The 22878-nt window shown below is 35.8% G+C and overlaps 1 protein-coding gene across 1 annotated transcript in view; it reads left to right on the plus strand.

The window, feature by feature from the left end:
* Positions 1-4659: 4659 nt before the first annotated feature.
* Positions 4660-22878, plus strand: part of LOC148956302 (uncharacterized) — a 37776-nt gene continuing 19557 nt past the window's right edge. Inside the window, exons 1-3 of the mRNA XM_089103409.1 lie at positions 4660-4697; positions 10928-11172; positions 16035-16274. Coding sequence (XP_088959535.1) covers positions 4688-4697; positions 10928-11172; positions 16035-16259 — 480 coding nt within the window. The 5' untranslated portion in view covers positions 4660-4687 and the 3' untranslated portion in view covers positions 16260-16274. The remainder of the gene's footprint in view (positions 4698-10927; positions 11173-16034; positions 16275-22878) is intronic.

The raw sequence follows: 22878 nt of genomic DNA on the forward strand, positions 1-22878 counted from the left end.
GGGGCAGATTCTTCCTCAAAAACGTATCTTCTATTGGAAAATCACCTTCGCTGAACAAAATGGCTATCTTAAAATTTTGATTGGATTTGTTTGGAGGAATGATGGGCGTGGGGGGCTAGTTGCCCTCCAATCACTTTCAACTATTAAAAAGGGCACTAGCCCTTTGAATTCCGAAACGAATGAGCCTGTTTTGAAGTTTCTACAACAACGACTTCTATAAAAACCTTATATGCCCCCAGGGCATAACTTAAAACCATGGCCCTGAGGGTTGTGGGGCAGTTTCCTCCTCAAAAACATATTTTCTATTTGAAAATCAACTACGCTGAACAAAATGGCTATATTAAAATTTTGATTGGATTTGTTTGGAGGAATGATGGGCGTGGGGGGGGGGCTAGTTGCCCTCCAATATCTTACGACTATTAAAAAGGGCACTAGCCCTTTGAATTTCAAATCGAATTAGCCTGTTTTGAAGTTTCTACGACAACGCCTTCTATTAAAACCTTATATGCCCCCAGGGCATAACTTAAAACCCTTGCCCTGAGGGTTGTGGGGGAGTGTTCTCCTCAAAAAGATGTGTTCTATCTGGAAATCAGCTACGCTGATAAAATGCCTATTTCAAAATTTTGATTGGATGTGTTTAGGGGAATGATGGACATGGGGGGGGGGGCTAGTTGCCCTCCAGTCTTTTTCGACTTTAAGAAGGGCGCTAGCCCTCTGAATTTCTCATTGAAAGAGGCTTTTTACAGGTTTCTACGACAACACCTTCTATAAAACCTATTTTCTATCTGAAAATTAAATAAGTTGAACAAAATGGCTATCTCACAATTTTGATTGGATGTGTTTGTGGGAAAGCCGGGCGTTGGGGGGCTAGTTGCCCTCCAATCACTTTCGACTATTAAAAAGGGTACTAGCCCTTTGAATTTCCAATCGAATGAGGCTTTTTTGAATTTTCTATGACAACACCTTCTATAAAACCTTATATGCCCCAAGGGCATATCTTAAAACCCTTGCTCTGAGGGTGGTGGGGGAGTCTCCTCCTCAAAAACACATTTTTTATCTTGAAATCAACTACGCTGAACAAAATGGATATCCCAAAATTTTGAGAGGAGGTGTTTCGGTGAACGATGGGCGTGGGGGGGGGGCTAGATGCCCTCCAATCACTTTCGACTATGAAAAAGGGCACTAGCTCTTTGAATTTCCAATCGAATGAGCCTGTTTTGAAGTTTCTACGACAACACCTATAAAAACTTATATACCCCCAGGCTATGACTTAAAACCCTTATCTTGAATGGTATGGGGGAGAGCCATCGTCAAAAACATTGTGTATATGCTAAAATTAACTCTTCTGAACAAAATGGCTATCTCAAAATTTTCATTGGAGGTCTTGAGGAAAATGATGGGCGTAGGGGGGGGGGCTAATTGCCCTCCAATCACTTTCGACTATTAAAAAGGGCACTAGCTCTTTGAATTTCCAATCTAATGAGCCTGTTTTGAAGTTTCTACGACAACGCCTTCTATAAAAACCTTATATGCCTCCAGGGCTTAACTTAAAACCCTTGCCCTGAAGGTTGTGGGGGAGTGTCCCCCTCAAAAATATATTTTCTATCTGGAAATAAACTACGCTGAACAAAATGGCTATATCACAATTTTGATTGGATGTGTTTGGGGGAATGATGGGCGTGGGGGGGGGGCTAGTGGCCCTCAAATCAATTTCGACTATTAAAAAGGGCACTAGCGCTTTGAATTTTCAATCGAATGAGCCTGTTTTGAAGTTTCTACGACAACGCCTTCTATAAAAACCTTATATGCCCCCAGGGCATAACTTAAAACCCTTACCCTGAGGGTTGTGGTGGAGTGTTCTCCTCAGAAACACATTTTCTATCTGGAAATCAACTACGCTGAACAAAATGGCTATCTCAAAATTTCGATCGGATGTGTTTGGGGAATACTGGGCGGGGGGGCTAGTTGCCCTCCAATCCCTTCCGATTGTTAAAAAGGGCAGTAGAACTCTCGATTTCCAATCAAATGAGCCCCTTTTGAAGTCTCTACGACGACCCCTTCTATATGAAGTGCCCTGTTTTAAAGAAAAAAATAAACTGTACATTGTGTCAACATTGATCTTATATGCCCTCAGGGCACAACTTAAAACCCTTGCCCCGAGGGTTGTGGGGGAGTGTCCTCCTCAAAAACATATTTACTATCTGGAAATCATTTACACTGAACAAAATGGCTATCTCAAAATTTTGATTGGATGTGTTTGGGAGAATAATGGGCGGGGGGGGGGGGGCTAGTTGCCCTACAATCACTTTAGACTATTAAAAATGGCACTAGCTCTTTGAATTTCCAATCGAATGAGCCTTTTTTTAAGTTTCTACAACAACGCCTTCTATAAAAACCTTATATGCCCCAAGGGCATAACTTAAGACCCCTGTCTTGAGGTTTGTGGGGAGTGTCCTCCTCAAAAACATATTTTCTATCTGGAAATCATTTACGCTGAACAAAATGGCTATCACCACATTGTTATGATATGTGTTTGGGGAATGATGGGCGGGGGGGGGGCTACTTACTTACTAATCATACTCTAATCTTAAAACGGACACTGTCTCTTTGAGCTGTCAATTGAATGAACCCGGCTTGAATTCTGTGCGACCACGCATTCTTTAAAAACAATATATGCCCCCAGGGCATAACTTAAAACCCTTGCCCTGAGGGTTGTGGGGGAGTGTCCTCCTCAAAAACATATTTTATATCTGGAAATCGACTACGCTAAACAAAATGGCTATCTCAAAATTCTGATTGGATGTGTTTGGGAGAATGATGGGCGTCGGGGAGGGGCTAGTTGCCTTTCGACTATTAAAAAGGGTACTAGCAACTCCAATTTCCAATCGAATGAGCCCTTTTCGAAGTTTCTACGACAACTCCTTCGATACAAAGTGCCCGGGTATGGAGAAAAACAAAAAAAACACATTGTGTCCACATCGTTCTTCACTTAGGCAGCGCTAGCGCGCTGCCTATGACAGTTGCATTAATAACGGACGGTCTAACTTCTTATCTTTGACTTGGTCGTTTTTGTCATTCTTATTTATATTTTGAAACCTGCGAAACATTTTGTTCAAATAACTAATTTTGAGAAATTATGTCTTTTTGCAGCTTCGAATTGTATTGTCATAAAGACATTGCATAAAGAAGTAAATTTTGATGTCACTTACGTAATTGACATTTTGGAGAGATGTGACCTTCAAGGATCATACTTCTCTTTAGTTCTAAATTAGAAAATCGTATCTATTAGTTATCTTTATCAAATGCGCCATTAACTTCCACGTTTTTTTTTATAACTTATCTATATTGCAACACCAGTAAACTGAGTACCTATTCCTTTTTTTAGTTCTTCAATCACAATTTCTATTGTTGATAGGGAATAATTCAGCATATTAGCCAGAAAGTAATGTAAAATACCATCTTAGATATTGGCAAGTATTTTTTTTTTGTTAGATCTTCTTTAATTCCCTTTTTAATTAATTCTCTGACATACCAGAGAACTGAGGAAAATATTTTTCTTGTCAAGCCAGAAACTGAGAATAGAAAATTTCAACTACAAAAGCGCATGTCCTTAGACCTTAGACCTTAGATCCGCCTGTGCCTCCAAAGGCACCCAGGGCATCAAGAAGGAGCCGCCAATCTTCCCGCCGGTTTGCTGCTGCAAGTATGTCCTCCCACTGAGGTTGGATTGATGTGTGGAGGTTACGGAGAACTGTGTGGTACGTTCGACGTAGGGTGTTTTTGGGTCTGCTCCTGCGGTGTGGACCCGATGGCTGCCAATGGAGCGCTGTATTTGGTAGTCGGAGATTGTCCATACGTAGTACGTGGCCAAGGTATCTCCATCGGCGGACTCTTATGATATATATATATATATAGGTCACAAGAGGCTGGCCAGTCTTGTCACGGACGGATTGGTTTGTTATTCTCTGCTGCCAACGGATGTTACGAATTCTTCTGAGACATGTGTTTTCGAAAGCAAGTATTCTTCTCTCTTGTTCCTGGTTCAGGTGCCAGGTTTCGGCTGCGTAAAGCAGCACTAGCCTAACATTACTATTGAAGAGTCGTAACTTTAGCCGTATAGAGAAGCTTTGGGACCGCCATACTTTCCGTAATCTATTGAAGGCCCCATTGGCTTGGCTGATTCTTGTGAGCACTTCTTTTGTGGTCGATCCGGTACTTTCTATTATGCTTCCCAAGTATTTGAAATGGACGACTTGCTCTATGTGTTGGTCTCCGCAAGTGATGCTCAGGGGTGAATCTGTGCAGCCATGCAAAAGCGCATGTGTTTAGATTTCACTGTTTCACTGTTTCACAAAATGCTTCACTGTTTTAAATTTCGGAATATGGTGCCGAAATCTGTCAATGAAAAAGGAATTCTACCAATTTTGAGTTTTATTATTCTGAAAATTGAAAATTCACACTATCTGGTAACATTGTCTCGGAATTTCTTTTTTTTTTGCACTCATCCCTGCAAGATATAATTTAACCTGAATTTCGAACTCCACCCCAAATATATAAAGCGAAAATGCACCGTCGGCACATTTTCGCTTTCCTTAGTGCGCTATCTAAAGTCAGGCACCTGGTGTCACTATCTGGTGGTACTGGTTGACAGAAGCATATGAAGATTTCACTTTGAAATATATTGGAAATGTCTGTTGGTAAAAACAAGTTTGAAGTCATCTTTAGACAATGTTGATTATTGATTCAAGTTAATTCTAAGCCCTTTCACAATGGATATTTAGCTAGTAAAAAATGAAATGAGAATCTGACTGATTATGAGAACTTCAACTGACTGATCCAAATAGGGCTAGCCTTGGTGTAGGCTAGTATCCAGTTGGCTAAGCATGCTATTCATTCCATGCTGAGTAACTATTTTCAATGAAAATACAATATTGACCTTTGCAATATTATTTGTGATGGCAAAATTCTAGTTTAGCTACTTTTTGCTATCTTGGGAAGGGGTTAGGTTAGGTAAATGAAACTTTCAGGGATGGGTCTACAGACCCATCCCTGAAGCATGTCCTGGAAAAGTATTTTGAAATACTGGTAAAGTTCTACCAAATCATATTATTGAATTAGGAATAAAGTGAGGACACCATTTGATGCCTTTTTTATACTGATTACTAATATAATAATCAATTCTATTGGAAATGAATTTCAGCCCCCCCTCCTATATATGTCAATTCAGGGTTAGATTAGGTTGTAGAAATATATAGCCTACCCTGAATTGGCATATATAGGGGGGGGGGCTGAAATTCATTTTTGATAGAAATGATTACTATATTCATAATCAGCATAAAAAAAGGCATCAAGCAGTATATTCACTTTATGCATAAGTCAATAATATGATTTGGTAGAACTTTACCAAAATACCTACTTTGGTAATTTTTTTGTTATTCATATTACTGACTTACAAATAAAGTAAACATGCCACTTGATGCCTTTTTATGTGCTCTTTCCAAATAGCCTATAGCCTAATAATCATTTTTGTCAAAAATAAATTTCACAAAAATAACAATCCTTGTTATGAAAATGAAACCTTGCAAAATAGATCTTTGGCTTAAATGAAGTACAACAAAATTGTTTTCAGCTTAATAACTTTGCTCAGTCCCAATTTATGAGATTTCAAAAACCTACAGATACATTTCCTAAATTTAGAAAAAACCTATTGATATAGTTTAAAATTCTACTCAAATAACAAGAATTGCATGTTTAGGACTAAAACAAGAGGAATGGAACAGAAAATTAAGATGAAATGTTGTTTTGTCAAAATTTCAATAGGTATTTGACCAGTCAAGTATGCAATTTTCTGAGACTTAGAAATCAGAAGAGGGCTAACATGGAAGCTTGGCAATACCTTCCCAGATTATGTTTTTGGTGCTGGATTCATTACTGAAATTTTCATTCTCCTAACCTAACCGCTTTCCATTTTACAGGGGGAGAGCCTTTATCTTCACTTCTTTCCTTGTTTTTTCCAGTTTTTCTAAGAAATTCATGAATTTCTTTGGACCTATATATACACAGACTATATACCCCACCCCTCTAATCTGCAAATATATACCTAGAATTGCATCCCCAATCTAAATTTAAAATCCATTTGCATCACAAACAAACTTTACTCCCATATTAGCCATATACCCTGAATTGGTGTATATAGGGGTGGGGGTAAAATTCATTTCTGACAAAAATGATTATTATATTTGGAAAGAGCATTAAAAAAACTCATCATGTGGTATGATTACTTTATTCATAAGTCAATAATATGAATAATGAAAAACTTACCCCTACCTCCACCCCTTCTCTCTCTAGAGGGAAGTGACCTTTGATGACCTATAACAGTCTTTGTGTTATGAAAATGAAACCTTGCAAAATAGATCTTTGGCTTAAATGAAGTACAACAAAATTGTTTTCAGCTTAGTAACTTTGCTCAAACCCATTTCATGAGATTTCAAAAACCTGCAGATACATTTCCTATATTTAGAAAAAGCCCATTGATATAGTTTAAAATTCTACTCAAATAACAAGAACTGCATGTTTAAGACTAAAACAAGAGGAATGGAACAGAAAATTAAGATGAAATGTTGTTTTGTCAAAATTTCAATAGGTATTTGACCAGTCAAGTAGACAATTTTCTGAGACTTAGAAATCAGAAGAGGGCTAACATGGAAGCTTGGCAATACCTTCCCAGATTATGTTTCTGGCCCTGGATTCATTGCAGAAAGTTTCATTATCCTAACCTAACCCCTTTCCAAGATAGTAAAAAGTAGCTAAATTAGAATTTTACCTTTGTGATTAATCAGAGCTTAATGGCAATCATAGGGTAGCTTATAAGACATTCTAGGCCTAATAGAATTATAGTGCAAGCTTCCTCTTTTGACCTAGACCTAGGTTATGCTAGTAACTAGCCTAAAAGGGTAAATGTATTGTGCATGGCCTCTTTTTAACTATAGGCTAATAATAGTAAATAACTAAACTGTTCTGTGCTGTGAAAAAGGCTAGGCTATAAAAAAAAACTCATGTCTAGGGCATAACCACCTTTTTCTACCTAGTACACTAATTTCAGAGTTAGCCTTGGTACTATTTTACATTAGGGGCTCCTCAGAAAGAAACATCTGATACAATAATTAGGTAAAGCTGTAGAACAGGCTATACATGAATACACCAGAGACATGATAAAATAAAAGTAAAGATGTTTTTAGAGTGCTAATTTTATTGCTCTTTTTATGGTTTTGTTTATCTTTTTTACAGTTAATCCCCAGCCCCTCCCCCTTCTAGTCTCTTGCAGCTTAAGGCTTTATAAAAGAAAACTACATAAAAAATTGACTAATGAAATTCTTACTGTATAATATGAAGCTAGTTTAAATTATTCACATAATCACTTTCTTTTTTTATTTTCATCCATATTTCCAAATCATTCTTTTTAAATTTATTTGATGTGAATAATCTGAAAAACAGCTTACAGATTTGAAAAATGATACTATTCAACCCAGATTTGCAGTGTATAATTTGAAATGTTTTAAGAAATTGTTACAATGTCAGTCCATTTTTTTGTTAGTTTATAATACAAGGTGTGTTTTTTAATTAAGGTCTTTTTGATCATAAGTACACAACAAATTATTATTTTAAAAAAGTATTTTTTTTTTCAAAAAGTATATACTTTAGCCTACTCTATTTAACAGCATAGTTGCAAGTTTGTTGTAACACTTATCATACCTCTCAGCTAATTTTAAAGTAACCTCTGTAAAAAAAAACCTTGTGACCTGTTCTGCTAACTAGGAGTTCACTTTCATTTTTACATGGTCATCATCATTATTGCCAATGAGGTGGTGCTTGTGGTGTAGAAATGTATGGTAAACACTCAGCACAAGATCAGGACTATTGTGGGTGATCTAAAACTTTCCAGCCAAAACTGTCCAACAATTTATGGGTCTGACCAGCAGTGTCTTGCATTGTCATGAAGGACAATTTTCTTTGTTAACATGCCAAGTTTGTCAAATTTTTCCCTTCAAATTCCCATAAATTCAAGTGTACCCTTCCCTAGACCCTCTAATGACCAGAGTATCATTTACACTTTACTGAGCACTAAATATATTTAAAATTTCTCTCCTGTATCTACATAATCCACACAAAAATGAAACTGGTAGACTTTTAGGTGTTTACATCCTGAAGGAACTTATAGCATAAAAAGGTTTAGATGAACTGGAGATAAAATATTTTTAGGCCCTTCCCCTTCATGGACATGTGTATATGTTCTGATAGTTCGAATTGGCTAACATTCAGGCTGGACTAGTTTATATAGGCTGACTACAAGCTTCGGACACTTTGTTTGTTTTTTGTTTTTTTTTTCGAATTTACAATTAAGACAAAATTACCTTTAAAGTCAAGCTAATTTAAATATGTGTTTGCAGTCAAGCCTATTGTTCTGCTTTACAAAACTTGTCATAGGTTAAACTAGTCAAAGATTGAGTCTGCTTAGGTGTTGATACTTTGTTTGTACTATAAGATCCTTTGTCAAAGATTGGGCTGCATTTTCTAAGATTACTCTAAAGCTTTAAATGTGACACTAGTGTAATGGTTGGCCTCCTAAGAAGGAAAGACTATTGACTATCAGTGTTTTTCAATATTGAGCATTGTATATTCAAGCTAATTTCATTCTTATTAAGAAAATTTAGACAAATCAATAGTGACACAGTTCAATATCTTAACCTACCCATTATGACACAAAACAAGCTGAAAATCAGTAGTCAATCAAGATGTATTTTAATTTGTTCTGAAGTGCGAATTAAGGTAGTTAAGGTAATATATTTTCACTATATCTGGGACCATAAGGGGAAAATGCAATTATGATATTTGGAAAGAGCATAAAATAAGGAATGTATACTTTTATTTTATTAACATGTTTCCTTCTGTAGAGCTGCTAACATAGAGTGTTACCCTTGATTAGAAGTTCTTTACTAGGTTGTAGCTATTGCTGTAACCTTGATAAGACAGAGTGGTGCATTGTCACATGCACAAAAACAATATCTGGAAAGAGCATAAAATAAGGAATCTAATGATCAACTAGCCTACTTTTATTTTATTCAACATGTGTTCTTCTGTGAATATGCTAATATAGTGTAATTATGGTCTTAAAATTTAAGAAATTTATATTATTGTGAAGTAAACTTGCCAAAGATGTGAAAGTTCACTGTTTCTGTATCAGCAGTATCACTATTCAAAATAATGGTACAGTGAAATAAAGTAGTTTAATATAGCAATCATTCACTGACCGATAAAAATCAAAATTGTTTTAATCTACAAATTTGTTTTTAAAAACAATTTTTCAAAGAAAAGTGGGGAGCCATATTAAAACTTAAAAGCAGCAGTAATAGAGTCATATAATAATCTAAACTTGAAACAAAACAATTTCTATGAAACAAATGAACTAAACATAAAACAAACAGAATGACAGATCTTACTAGTATCAAAGTAACAAAGCACCTAAGTAAACAATAAGGAACTTGCATGCAGCAACTAACAGCCCCTGCCCTGGTGTCTGGGGGGGGGGTTCAATCCTGGAAGTCTAGTTATTTGGTCTTGGGAATATTTTGAACAAAATGGCTATTTCAAAATTTTGATCAGATGGTATTTTGGAAAAAATGACATGGGGGATAGTTCCCCTGCAATCACTTTTGACTTTTTAAATGGGAACAAGAACTTTCAATTTCCAATCAAATGATTCTCCTCCAAATTTTATACAACCAATCCTTCCATTAAAAAAAAAAACTATATACCCCTGGGGCATGACTTGCAACACTTGTCCTTAGGCTCTGGGGGAACTGTGTTGACCCTGGAGTTTTTATTATCTGATCTTTGGACTATTTTGAATAAAATGGCTATTTCAAAATTTTGATTGGATGCATTTGGAAAAAGGGGGCTGGGGGCCTAGTTGCCCTCCAATCACTTTTCACTCTTAAAAGGGGCACTAGAACTTCTGATTTACAATCAAGTGACCTCCCTCCAATGTTTTATACAACAACCCCTCCTATATGAAGTGCCTTGGGTAAAAAATAATAAATAATAAAACATTGGTCTTATGGCCCTTACTATAGTCAATGCTATAGCATTGCCTCTGATTGCATTGCTAGCAAGATCAGGTGGTGATAACATCCTGTAGATATATCATTTGAATTACCACAAATACAAGTGAGGCTACCACCTCCCTAGACCTTATAACAACAAGAGTATCATTTCCACTTTACTGAACACGACACATTTTAAAAATGTATCTCATATCATAATAACGCACAAAAAAAATAGAATTTGGTAGACTTTAAGGAATTAATATTCTGTAGGGGCTTATGCTGACAAAAATATTTTGGTGAGCTTGAGACAAACCATTTTTAGGCCCTTCCTCATTCTCCCTTCCCATTCCTGCATGAAGGTGTTTTGTACCCTGTTTGGTTTCCAAGATATTGCAGATATTTCCTCTATGCAAGACAAGAAGGTTTTCCTGTAGCAATCCTCATGCAAACTGAAAAACTAGACTGTTGCAAAGTTGGGCACTATTTATCCCTCAGTATGTGCAGGTATGTAATTGTACAAGTCTCTCCAAAGAGGGCTGACCAAGAGATTAGCCTGGTTCCAAGCACATTCATAGAGGATAGGGTTTTGGGTCCATGTCCCCATTCATGGTTTTCACAACTTAATTTATATTTTGTATTCCTATAATTTAAGTGCTATTTGTCTATTTTGGGGTTCTTTTCAAATCATACCATCCCCCTGAAAATTCTGAGCACAACCCTACTGAGTCTCCTCTAGGTTTCCCCTAGTTTAATCAATGGTTTAAGAATTGTTATTTTTGACCTTGTTTTATTTAACTTTATCTACGTTAATAGTGTCTCATCAGGGTCAGAAAGCCAGCAAACCCAGAAGAGAAGCTTGTCTGAGGGTGAGGAAGACATAAAAGAGACAGCAGATCCTGAAGATGCCACTTTTAAGAAGCTAAAAGCTACTACTACTACTGGGCTAGTAGAAGCCAAAATTGAAGAAGCCACATCTTCTGATAAAAACCATCAGAAGAACCAAAGTTTGAAACAAACAATTGTTGTTGGTAAAAAATTGGGCCCTACTACCATAAAATTAGGAAGTGTTGTAAGTACATGCTAATAGAATAATTACCTTTAATTCTTGGTGTATATAAGTGTACATAGTTCAGATTTTATGAATAGATCTCATGGATTTTTCAAGTAAAGAAGGGGCTAAAATCATATGTTTTTTTTTCAAGTGTAGGTTCTGAAATTTCCCTGGGAGTCCTTTAATTCAATGTTGGAGGGGGTGTAGGGATGATATTTTTTTTAATTGTATCTGAGTTTTACATTGATTTCTCAGTTGGATGATCCAGTTTATGGAATTTTATCCAATAAAAATTGACAGTAATTAAGGGTGTTAATACACTTGATTGTTATGACTTATCAATTTTTAGCCAAATCATAAAAAGACAATTATGCAACAATTAAAAAAATCTTTCATTTAATGACAGTGATCTTTTGTTGTTTCTAGTTGTATCAATTTAATTCTTATCAAATAGACTGGTGGTAATTTTTTAATGATGGTATTGCAGCAACAGACATACTCTCAAATGTATACATGCTGATATTTGTCTTTATCATTGTGGTTGAGGTTTCTTGCCTTATAGGTTTGGCTTCTTCCATTGGTGTCATTTCTCGAAAAATTAGGGGGAGAGAAAATGTGTTTTTTGAAATTTAGGTTGAGGGGGGGGGGGTAAATTGTTTATGTGATTTTTTTTTTCTGTTTGTTTGTTTTTTCTTAGCACTAAGGCCAACTTGACAGGGTCAAGTTTGTCGAAATGTTTGCTTATTTTCTCTTTATATGTTTGCTTATTTTCACTGGCTGACATTACCCTCTTTTTTTCTCTTCTTTGTTTCATACGTACATATACATATAGTTAAATAACTAAATATTTGCAAATACTTTTAAGACTAGGTTGCTAATTTGTGTGATAATTGTTGTTATGATATCTTTTTAGCTGTTAGTGTTTCATAAGTTGATCTCCTTTTTTTATGTTTAGGCTTCTGTTGATGTTTAGTTTTGTTGCATTTTTGTTTTTAGTTGCTCCACAAGTGTCATATATTTTTGTATAATGTGGGTTATAAATAAATTACTATTATTATGTCACCCCATGTACCTCCAAATCCTATCTAAACCTAAAATAAAGAATTGGGTTTCATTTCTGATTTCAACAAAAGATTAAAAAAATTTCCTCATCTTTTTCACTGGATCCTTCTGTTTTTTGTAATATCCCTTCTTTTTTTCTTGTTTTTATTTATTTTCTTTGAACACATGTAACTTAACTTCAAAAACTATATTTGGGAAACAGCTACATGTAGCACAGTCAAAATGCGGTTAGACCTTGAATAAATTGCAACAGAAATGATTTTAATGCCATTTGATAGAGAAAAATAGGCTTATCAACATATCCAAAATCAGCATTGTTATCCAAAGACAAAAGGTGTCAAATTTGCCCTTAAAGTACCAAGGAGGGGGCAAAAAGTTAAAAAGTTTATTTTGTAATAATACATAGAAAAGGATGGCTTATTTTTGGGTTATTGAGGTCTTAGAAAACGAAAATGTAGGTAAAAAGGGTCCATCACCAGCATCACAGGGATATCTTTGCAAATCCCCCCTTAGAGTTTGAGTAAGAGGAGGTAAGTCCAAAAATCCATGAAATATCCTATTTTAGTGAGTATGCATTCCTTTCTAAGATTTCTTTGGTTGTACATTACAAAAAAAAAAAAACGAAAAGAAAAAGACTTAAACCTTGCAAAGCACCTGCAATTACAATACTACAGAATATAAATTACATGCATCTTCGGCTAACTTTTTTTGAAACCCTAACTGGAGAAAAGTCTTTTTTTTTAAGATTGAATAGACAGAACAAAGGTGTAGAAAACAACTTAATCAAGTACCCTGCTCAAGAAAAGATATTCCAAGGCTTCAAGATAAATATGGCCCATTTAATGATATAGAAAAATCAATTAATATAAATATTAGGGAATCAACTAGATAGCTTTTGTTTCAATTATTTTCATTTTGTCAAACATAAAAAGAGAAAACTTTCCAAAATCATTGGCATTAAAGGTAGTGTCATTATCTTCAAGTTACATTACATTTTGGTAGATCTCTCTGCCAGATTTGCAAGCTACGGAGCGTTCCAGACCTGACTTCTTGCATTTGCACCTTTTGAGTCACAGCTTTTAGGCTTACAGGAGCACTTTAAAACTTTCAGAAGCTGCAATGGAGCCAGAGATAAATCAGTCATGGTTCAAACCAAAACTGTTTCTTTGCATCTAAATTCCCTTTGAATAGAGTTGAGATTGCTATTTTCACTCTAATTTTGGACCTGATGATAGACACGCAGCGAGTGCAACTTTGCGGCTGCACATGTGGATGGCAAATCTCGAGGATGCACAAATTTTGAGGATATTGAGACCTTCTTTTGGAAGATACAATAGCGAGCTGATCTTAGGTCTTCATCACTCTTGTGTCCATAGATGGACTGTAAAGCACGTTCTCCAGTGCTAACTATCTCCTCCTCTCTGTTTGCCTTCAGGAAAACTTGAGAACTTCTTCAGAACACCTCGTTTTCATTAAATATGCCTATAGCCTTTCCTTTTCCAACACTATGTATATGGGAAGTGGCATTGCAGCCAAGTAGTGCATGGCAGAAAAGTATGGAATTGTAGAGGTCTATTCCCAACATAGTTTTCGTAATGTGTATGTCCCATGCAACACCAATACCACCATATTTTGCTTTGGGAGAATAATATATCTTGTTGGAATTGCAATTGGCATGAAACAATAAAAGAACGAGTCAATATCATCACCAACTAGCACAGTAGGAAGGATACTAGACTTATCTACAAAAGTTAAAACAATCTTCACGTCCGCAATGCCTTCTCCGTGAATAACTTCTATTCCCCTCTCCTTAATTTTTTTTTAGAAATTCGTCCTTGGGCATTTAAAGATATGTATCTGCAGTAAACAGCACCTCTCTTCTGTTAAATTTCTCATGTCTGCTTGTGTGTCTGATCTTTTGTTGCAGGTCCTCCATCAGATCTGTCATAAACACTGTAGGGTGTGGTACCACGTTTTGATAAATGTCAAGTATTGGTTGAATATCATTGAAAAGCTGGTTCCAATCTTCCACTGAAGTCTATGAAGAAGAGCTCCACCATCCAAAACGTGAAGGTGGGGTCTTAGTTGCTATTTCCTATTTGATCACAGGTTAGCTACGTCTTTACAAGCTTCAAATAAAGCTTTTGCAAGATCAGGCTTGTTTGATCTCCTCATGTCCCATTGCTGTCAAAGAGTGACAAAGGAACAGCACTTAATTCGTGTTTGAAGCAGTCTTTCTGATTGAAGGTTTTGCAACAAACAAGATTCTCTAGAAGATTAGGCTAGGATCTATGTGCCTGATGTCCGTTGCTCTCTTGCTCTCTGGGCTGTCATGCTCTCTTGGCTGTCTTGAGGGTTATTTGTTATTTCTTTCTGAAAACATAATCCTTTACTGATTTATCAACCGTACTATAAATTTGACTTTTCAAGCCTTTCTATGACAAGCAATGTGTCTTCGTGGTCCCTTTTTTGCCTTTAGAGCCCCATCTCGTTGTTTTGTTTGCTAGTCCATTTAATGTTCTTCTTTTTTTTCTTTTTTTTCTTTCCTTTTTTTCCTTTTTTTACTGATAGCTCCATAAAAGTTATTTCTTCCTAAAGCTTTTTATGATTGAAATTTTTTCGCCCTCACACTTTGAGGGAAGACTTGATAAGTATGGCAACAAACTATATTACCTGTTACCAGCTCTGGTACTCACAGAAAATATAGATTTTTCTATTATTATTATGATTTCCATTTTTTTGGGGGGGGGGGCGGGGGGCACTAAATAGCATAAGCGTCAGTTTTTGCAGGTTTCAAGTCCTTTCTTTCCCTTTTTTCATTATCTACGGCCAAGAAAACTCTAGAAAGGACACCTTATTTGCTAAAATAAGATGTCATTGTTTTTTGGAGATAACCCCTCTCACTTCAAACGCTAAAGAGGAATTGCCCAAAATGTCCCTTTTATACTGGTGATTGACCATTTTTTCATTCATTTTCTTAATCTACGGCCCCAATTACCCCATAGAAGACGTCTTTTTCTATGTGTTATTGCATAGTGAGCTTTCAGCCCCCCCCCCTCAGCACTTTTTGGGTAATTTTGACCCATTTCGCCTCGGGTAGCGATGACGAGGTTTGATATGTTAATAAGCAAGTTTTTCTCTATCAAATGGTATAAAAATTATTTCTGTTGCAATTTGTTCAAGGTCTATCCTTTTGTAGTATTGTCTTTATTTTATTAGTGAGCAAACCATTGGAAATCAGTGAATTTTTTAGTTAAATAATTTTTGTATTATCATCCATGTCCGAGGGAGAATTGAAATACAAAGAAACATGTGAATTATTCGAAAAATTTGAACCATGTAGAGAAAACCTTGATATTTCGGTGGGTGGGGAGGAGGCACAGACCAAGATGGGTCTGTATGCAAAATTAACACTTCCATGAATAGCAACGATGTTCATATCCGCGGGACAGTAGGACAAATACAAAAGTCAAAAATTTTACAATATAGTGAAAAGCCTGCCTTGAAGCCTTTCTATTTGTGATCATTTTCAACCTCATTGTAATGCCAAAACAATCTTGAATTTGTTTTTCTTAGTGTTATAATGACATCGCCAAAACAAGAATTCTTATAGCCCTATCAGCACAATCAGCATTATGACTTAGAATAAGATTAATTACCATAGATAATTTTTGGATTTTGCTTAAAAACGCTAGAGGGTTTAAATTTTCCCTGGAGATCAACTTAGTTTCGGGTTTTCCATATGGTTTGATGATTAAGTAAAATTCATGTTGAAAAAAAGAGGTGTTGTTGTTTAAACCAGATATTTTTGCTATTAGGCTAAACCAGCTATTGGTCCAAAGAAGCCGCCAATGCCAATTAAATCTGTATTTAATGATGATTCCGATGAAGAAGAAGAAATGCCAGCAGAAGCGCGCATGAGGATGCGAAATATTGGTCGTGACACACCAACGTCATCTGGACCAAATTCTTTCGGAAAAACAAAACAAGGTTTTGTCAACTCAAGGGCATTAACTTCCAAGAAACTTTCTGGGGAAGGCTGAATAAATTTTTAAAAGGTTAATACTTCTCTTTACTGAGGTACCATTTGAGCTATGGTGATTTAAAAGGTGTTCCGGGCAGTTTGTTGTCAAACTGAGATTTGTAACTCATATTCTTAAACGTAGTATGCTCTGTCAGTTTGTTAATCCGCTATCCCCTATTTTAGTTGACTCTAAAAAGGCTTAGTTCTTTTTTGCATTTGTCCCCTTTTCTCATTCCTAGAGGTAGTTATAATATCAAACTTTTGATATCAACATAGTTGTCCCCATGTCCCTGTATTGTAAATAATTCGTAAAACTCTCAATTATATAACAGTAAAAAAACTTTATCGTAACTATATCCTCCAGTTGTGTTGCATCATCTTGTCATATTTATGTTCTGCAGTGTAGCACCTTTGCATTACTACAGCTAATTTGCCAAAAAAATATTAAGTACTATCTAAGTTGATGAGAATTTTGTTTAAAGTGTTTTGGTATAATAATAAAAAAGTGAATTTGATTATGTTTGAACAAAGAACAGATCACAGGTACTTCAATTACCGCTTTGTCTATCGGTCAGGTGAAATCACCACTACTTTATATATTTAAGGGTACCTAATTTGAATCATTATAGAAAAGTCTCGTTTCAGTTTGTAGTGTTTTGGAAAAGGGAGTAACTTTGAAACTGATTATTTTAAAATCAGACACATTATGCCTTTTTTCTGGCAATCGAAGTTTTTGTATCATTTATTTTTTTTAAAGTTTCGTGCACTTGCGGCTGTTCAAGGAAGAAAAATCAGAAAAAAAATCTGGTTACTCATTGGATTTAAAATTAAAGATTCCACGGGGCAACTTCTAAAAATAGTTGTTTTTCCTAAAGTTCAAAACACTTATGTTTCACAACGAAAAGTCGCTGACAAAAACTGTAATACATTTTATTCATAATAATCCTAAAAAGTGGGATGGAGTCACATTTTTTGTGCAGCTTACTGTCTCAAAGAATCTCTAGGTAATTCCTCTTGAAAACATCTAATAAATCCTCCTCCGTCTTTCGTTTACGAATGCGTTTCTGAACAATACTTGCCCATTTTTATCACTGTAGCTTCCAGTATTCTAGTCTTCGCGGACTTATCTTCCTATTCTTCTAAACTTTTTCAACTATGAAAAGCACCTTGAGCCTTGGGTATTCTATTTATAACGTCATCGCTGCCTTAACTTTTAATCTTTACTAATAATGTTACCTAGGTAAGTGAAGCTATCCACTTCATCGATCTCCTCGTTACCCAACATAACCTCTTCACCTTCACTTATTCTCGGTCTAAGGGACTTATTTAAACAGTTCGTTGTAACGAAAGGTAAGGAGTGATTCGGCTCTTTAATAACCCAAAATCTAATAAACGGAATTTTGATATCAATAGATGAGTAAAAAAATTAGCTTTTTGTGCTGATTCCAAATTTATAAGATTCATTAAGTTTACTGTTACCCATCGAAAGCTACGAGCCTGATAAAATTTGCCTGATTTTCTAAAAAAAAAAAAAGGGGGGGACACCCCCCCCCCTCCCATCTTACTGAAAATCGTACCATGAGATTCAGCATATCAATGAACCCTACTGTGGACTTTCAAGCTCCCATCTGCAAAAATGTGGAATTTTGTATATTTACCAGAACAAAGATCACGGATACGTGTTTATTGTTACTTTTTTGTTATTTTTACCCACGGGTGATCGTATGGAACCAGTAGTTATAGAATTTCCGAAGAGGGCTCAGTCTTGCCGTAATTAAAAGTTCTTGTACCATTTTTAAGTGACCAATGAGATAAAAGGGCAACTAGTCCCCCTCCCAGGCACCTTTTTGGCCTTAAGTCGTTCGATAAAAGTTTTAAGATGACCATTTTGTTAACATAGTTGAAAAGTCCAATAACTATGTCCTTGGGGGAACACATGACCCCCCCCCTCCAGCTCCTTGGGAAAAGGCTGTAAGTTGCGAAATTTACCCGTAGTTGACGTATAACATTTGTTATTGGGAAATCTAAGGACAGTTTTTGTTGGTGAGGGGGGAATTTTCTGCTTCGATTGAAATTTTCCACGGTGAGAAATTTTTTTTTTCAGCTGAAATTAAGGAGCAACATTAATTCTTAAAACCAACAGATATTATTCTGTATATGATGGGGACTGCCCCTCCCAAATACCTCGCTCTTTATGCTAAAGTTTGACTTTTTTTTGTACCAGTTCTTTAAGAACGACTGCTGAAACACCCGTTTGATCAGAACAAGATACTTTTTGAAAATACTAAAAAACTTCAGCGTGAAGAGTGAGGTATTTAGTTGGGGGTAGCACCCCTCATATACAGAATAATTTCTGTTCCTTTGAAGTTTTAATGTTGCTCCTTACTTTCAGTTAATTTTTTTTTTATTGAATCTTTTTCACACTAATCTTCAAACCCGTTCTTGCGCCCTGAAACAAAGAGTGCAGGTAACGTATAAGAGTGCAAACTGGCGCTAGTGTCGACAAACAGACTGTCAGAGCCATCTAGCATTCGGCGAAACATGGAAATTTTTCCAGTGTAGCAATAAAGATAATTAATTTAATTAGTGTAATTGGCAAAATTAGAGCAGTAATAAGTGTCTGATCTCAGTTCCTGACATAAAAACTGTTACAAAGCTTAAAAAATCCCGAGTGTTGCCATACGCTTGATGGTGTTGATAGTTTTTTTTGTCAACACTAACACCAGTTTCCATTCTTATAAGTTACCCATACTCTTTGCCCTGAACTCTCAAAGCCTCCAAAAATTCATTCATTTTGCTAATACTTCGTCTAGGACACTCAAATCATCAGCATAATCTAAGCCTGGGAAAGTTTTAATTTCCCAAGTGATTCCATACTCTCCCGCAGCCTTTTCTGGGTTCCTCAGAACACAGTCCATCAAAATGATCCATATAAATGGGGTGGAACGCAATACCGTATTAACTCCTGATGCAACGTTATTCTCTTGCATAACACTAATCACTTTAATGGATTTATCTGGTATATCAATGAAGGATATGACCTTAACTAAAGCTCTTCTATTGGCTGAATCAAACGCTCCCCCATAATCTATAAAGCTATAGACTAAAGGGGTCTGATGACTCAGGCACTTCTCAATTATTAATCTAAGAGTAAAAGTTTGTTCGACAAATCCTCTCCCTTTCCTAAAACCATACTGTTCGTCTCTTAAAACTTTATCTACAGCATCTCTAAGTCTAAAAAGTATCATCATACTAAGTAATTTGTTTCCTACGGAAACCATTACTCACTCTTATCACCTTTCTTATAGAGAGGTTTAATTTAAGGTTTTTCTAAAATCGCTAGGCACTTCCCCCTTTTCAAAAATAATATTCACAATCTTCAGCAATTTATCTCTAACTTCACAACCACCATATTTTAATCATTTTTAATTATTTTAGTGCTGTCTCAAATCATTTTTTTGCAAAATGAATGTTCCCTTTCTCACAAAGAGTAAGAAACTCTTTCATTCTTTTCTATATAGTTCCCTGTGACTTGATCACGGTTTAGCACATTCTCAAAATGTTCTGCTCCTTTATCTATAACTCTTTCCTTATTACTAATTGTGGCTCGTTTCTATCTTGAACTAACATAGGTCGAAATTGATTGTTCCCTCTCAGTTTTTCAACATGCTTATTTTACTGTTATTTCTTGTGGCTGTATCTTCCAGGTCTTCAGCAACTTTATCCATGACCTCTTCTTTACATCTCTTTAATTCATATTTTAACGTTTTTCTACTTTCCTTATATTCCTCTTATTTTCGTAAATCTATATCTCAAATACTTCTTGTAGAAGCCCTTCCTCTTCTCTACTAAACTTAAAACATCTTAAGTTTATTTCTAGTTGCCTAGTTGTATTTCTAAATTTCTTCCCTAAGACACCATCTGCTACATCACAGACTATTTTCCTAAAATAATTTTATCCATCTTTTACATTGTCAAATTCTACTCTCTATTTTAATTTTCAACTGTCCCTAGAAAATTCCTCAAATTCTCATCTCAAGTCTACCAATGTCATACTCTTCCTGTATTTCAGCTTTAGATTAACTCTACCCACCACCAAAGGGTGATCATTACATTAAGATCAATAACAGCGCTCCTATACACGTGCCTCGTATACCATAGTATCTTGTATGGATCCTGCCAGTCTTCGTTTTACAATAACATAATCAATAAGGTTCGCTGTTACTTGATCACAGTTTAGTACATTTTTACCATGTTCTGTTCATCTCTCTTTAACTCTACGCCACCTCCGGGCCTTTACTGTATCTCTTTTTTTCTCTTTTTTTTACGATTGGTCTCTTTTTTTACGAATGTACTGAAGTTAAAATAATAACTTTTGCCAACGTGCGCAATGGATATAGTTGTATACATATTTCGCTAGTCTGAAGTCTGTATTTTGTAATACATGAAATAGTTTACAACCAATCAGGCTACCTTTAATTAAAATTGGTATTTCTGTAAATTGATAAATTGAGCTTGTTTTAATTGTTTCTATGCATGTTGTGTAACCCTTCTGATTGTGTGATTCCTTCTGTTGTGTAACTACATTCTGACTAGTGCTAGTAGTTTTGAACTCGTATTGAACCCATGTTGAAGTGCCAAGTTTTCCTATACTATTTTACTTAACTTGAGTGGATCTAATAGACTCTTTGACCTAAATTAGCTTTTAAGCATGCAAAAGCGACTCCCTTACATTATTTAGATATTTATTTTATTTTCTGGTTTTATTTGTTAAGATATGTCTGATCTTCGGGGGGGGGGGGTTCTCGCATGACTTATATAGGCAGTCCCATCTCTTTTTATGCAGATTCGTTTCCAAAGTTTGTATTCAGTCTCCTAATTATGGCTTCCACTTCACACCAACTTAGTTCAATGTTTTAATGCCTCTTCCACTTTTACTCCGTTTGTAGTCCGTTTCCAAAATTTGTACGTCGTTTCCGAAGTTTGCAGTCCGTTTCCGGAGGTGGTAGTATGTATCAAATGTGTGTTGTCCGTTTAAAAAGTTTCTAGTCCGTTTTCAAAGCTTACAGCTCGATTCCAAAGTTTGTAGTCCTTTCCAAAGCTTGGAGTCTGTTTCCAAATATTGTAGTCCGTTTCAAAAGTTTCTAGTTCGTTTTCAAAGTTTATAGTCCGTTTCAAAAGTTTGTTGTTTGTTATAGTCCGTTTCCGAAGTTGGTATTGCGTTTCAAATGTGTGTAGTCTGTTTCCAGAGTTTATAGTGCGATTCCAAAGCTTGTAATCTGTTTCCAAAGTTTGCAGTCCGTTCTCAAAGTTTGTACTCCTATTCAAAAGTTTGTAGTCCAATTCTAAAGTTTGTAGTCGGTTTCCAAAGTTTTTACTCCGTTTCCAAAGTTTGCAGTCCGCTTCAAAAGCTTTTAGTCCATTTCATAAATTTTTAGTCCACTTCAAAGTTTGAAGTCCGTTTCAAAAGTTTTTAGTCCGTTTTAAAAATTTATAGTCCGTTTCAAAAGTCTGTAGTCCGTTTCAAAAGTTTATCGTTTCCAAAGTTTTTTGTCTGTTTCTAAAGTTTTTACCCCGTCTCAAAAGTTTGTCGTCCATTTCCAAAATCTATAGTCCATTTCCAAAGCATATACTCCGTTTCCAAACTTTTAGTCCGTTTGTAGTCCTAGTATTGAACCAATTTTCCTAGAGAGTCAGGAGAAGGCTCATTTGAACGGAAATTAAAATTTTGGTCCCATTTCTTAGTAGCAAAAAAACTGTGCCACTGCAAAGTGGCGTTATCTGCTATTTTACGGCACGAAACAATAATTTTGCACCAAAGAGGGATAAAAAGATTTCGCTTGAAAATTCCAAGATAGCAAATCGATTTAAAAATATCGAAATCTAAATAATGAGCTTCCCAGTTTTAGAGTCAGTAATGTTATGAGGAGGCGCGTTCGTTCCAAACGGTGTGCGTAGTCCATACGCAATAAATGTTTAATAGCGACAAATATCTTATCATTATCTCATTTATTTACCCCCTCTCCCCCAACACAAAAATTTGAAGCCCCCTTTCCGCACCCTCTCCTTTCATTTCCCCAACAGTACCTGTAACTTACAACTTCGTTCCCAATCTATTCTCGAGGTATTGCAGATATTTTATTTAAGTGGAAAGTTTTCGTATATAGCAGAAAGGGCATGCGAAGGAGGCTGGTTACCCTCAGACCACTTTTTGATTTCCAATCGAATGAGCCTTCTAAGTTTCTACCAAAATCCCTTCGTTACGAAGTGACCGGGGAAATAATTTTTCTTCCACTGCTAAATTTAAATTTTCTATTCAAAGTGGATTTTTCCTTCTTCGTTGGGTCCCTTTACCCTGACCAAATAAGTTTTGAGCTGATCGGGAAAACAATTTTGGGATTTTTTTTAGGGTTCTGCGTCCCGGAACATTTTTACTCACTAAGTTCCTCTTGGCCCAATGGCTTACGTTTGTAAGTTCTTGTTTAATAAAAAAAACGGCCCCTTCCGGACCCCCCTCCCCCACCATTCCCCTAACAGTTTCTTTGGTGCTTTTTACTTAGAGACAGATTCCTAAGAGTTCTTTGTCAATCGGATATCTAATTTTTAAAAAAAATTTTACTTTTAATGATGATTTCAAG

This window comes from Artemia sp. Qi Xiang Cuo, chromosome 1, assembly GCF_049724085.1.
Source record: "Artemia sp. Qi Xiang Cuo chromosome 1, ASM4972408v1, whole genome shotgun sequence".
NCBI lineage: Eukaryota > Metazoa > Arthropoda > Branchiopoda > Anostraca > Artemiidae > Artemia > Artemia sp. Qi Xiang Cuo.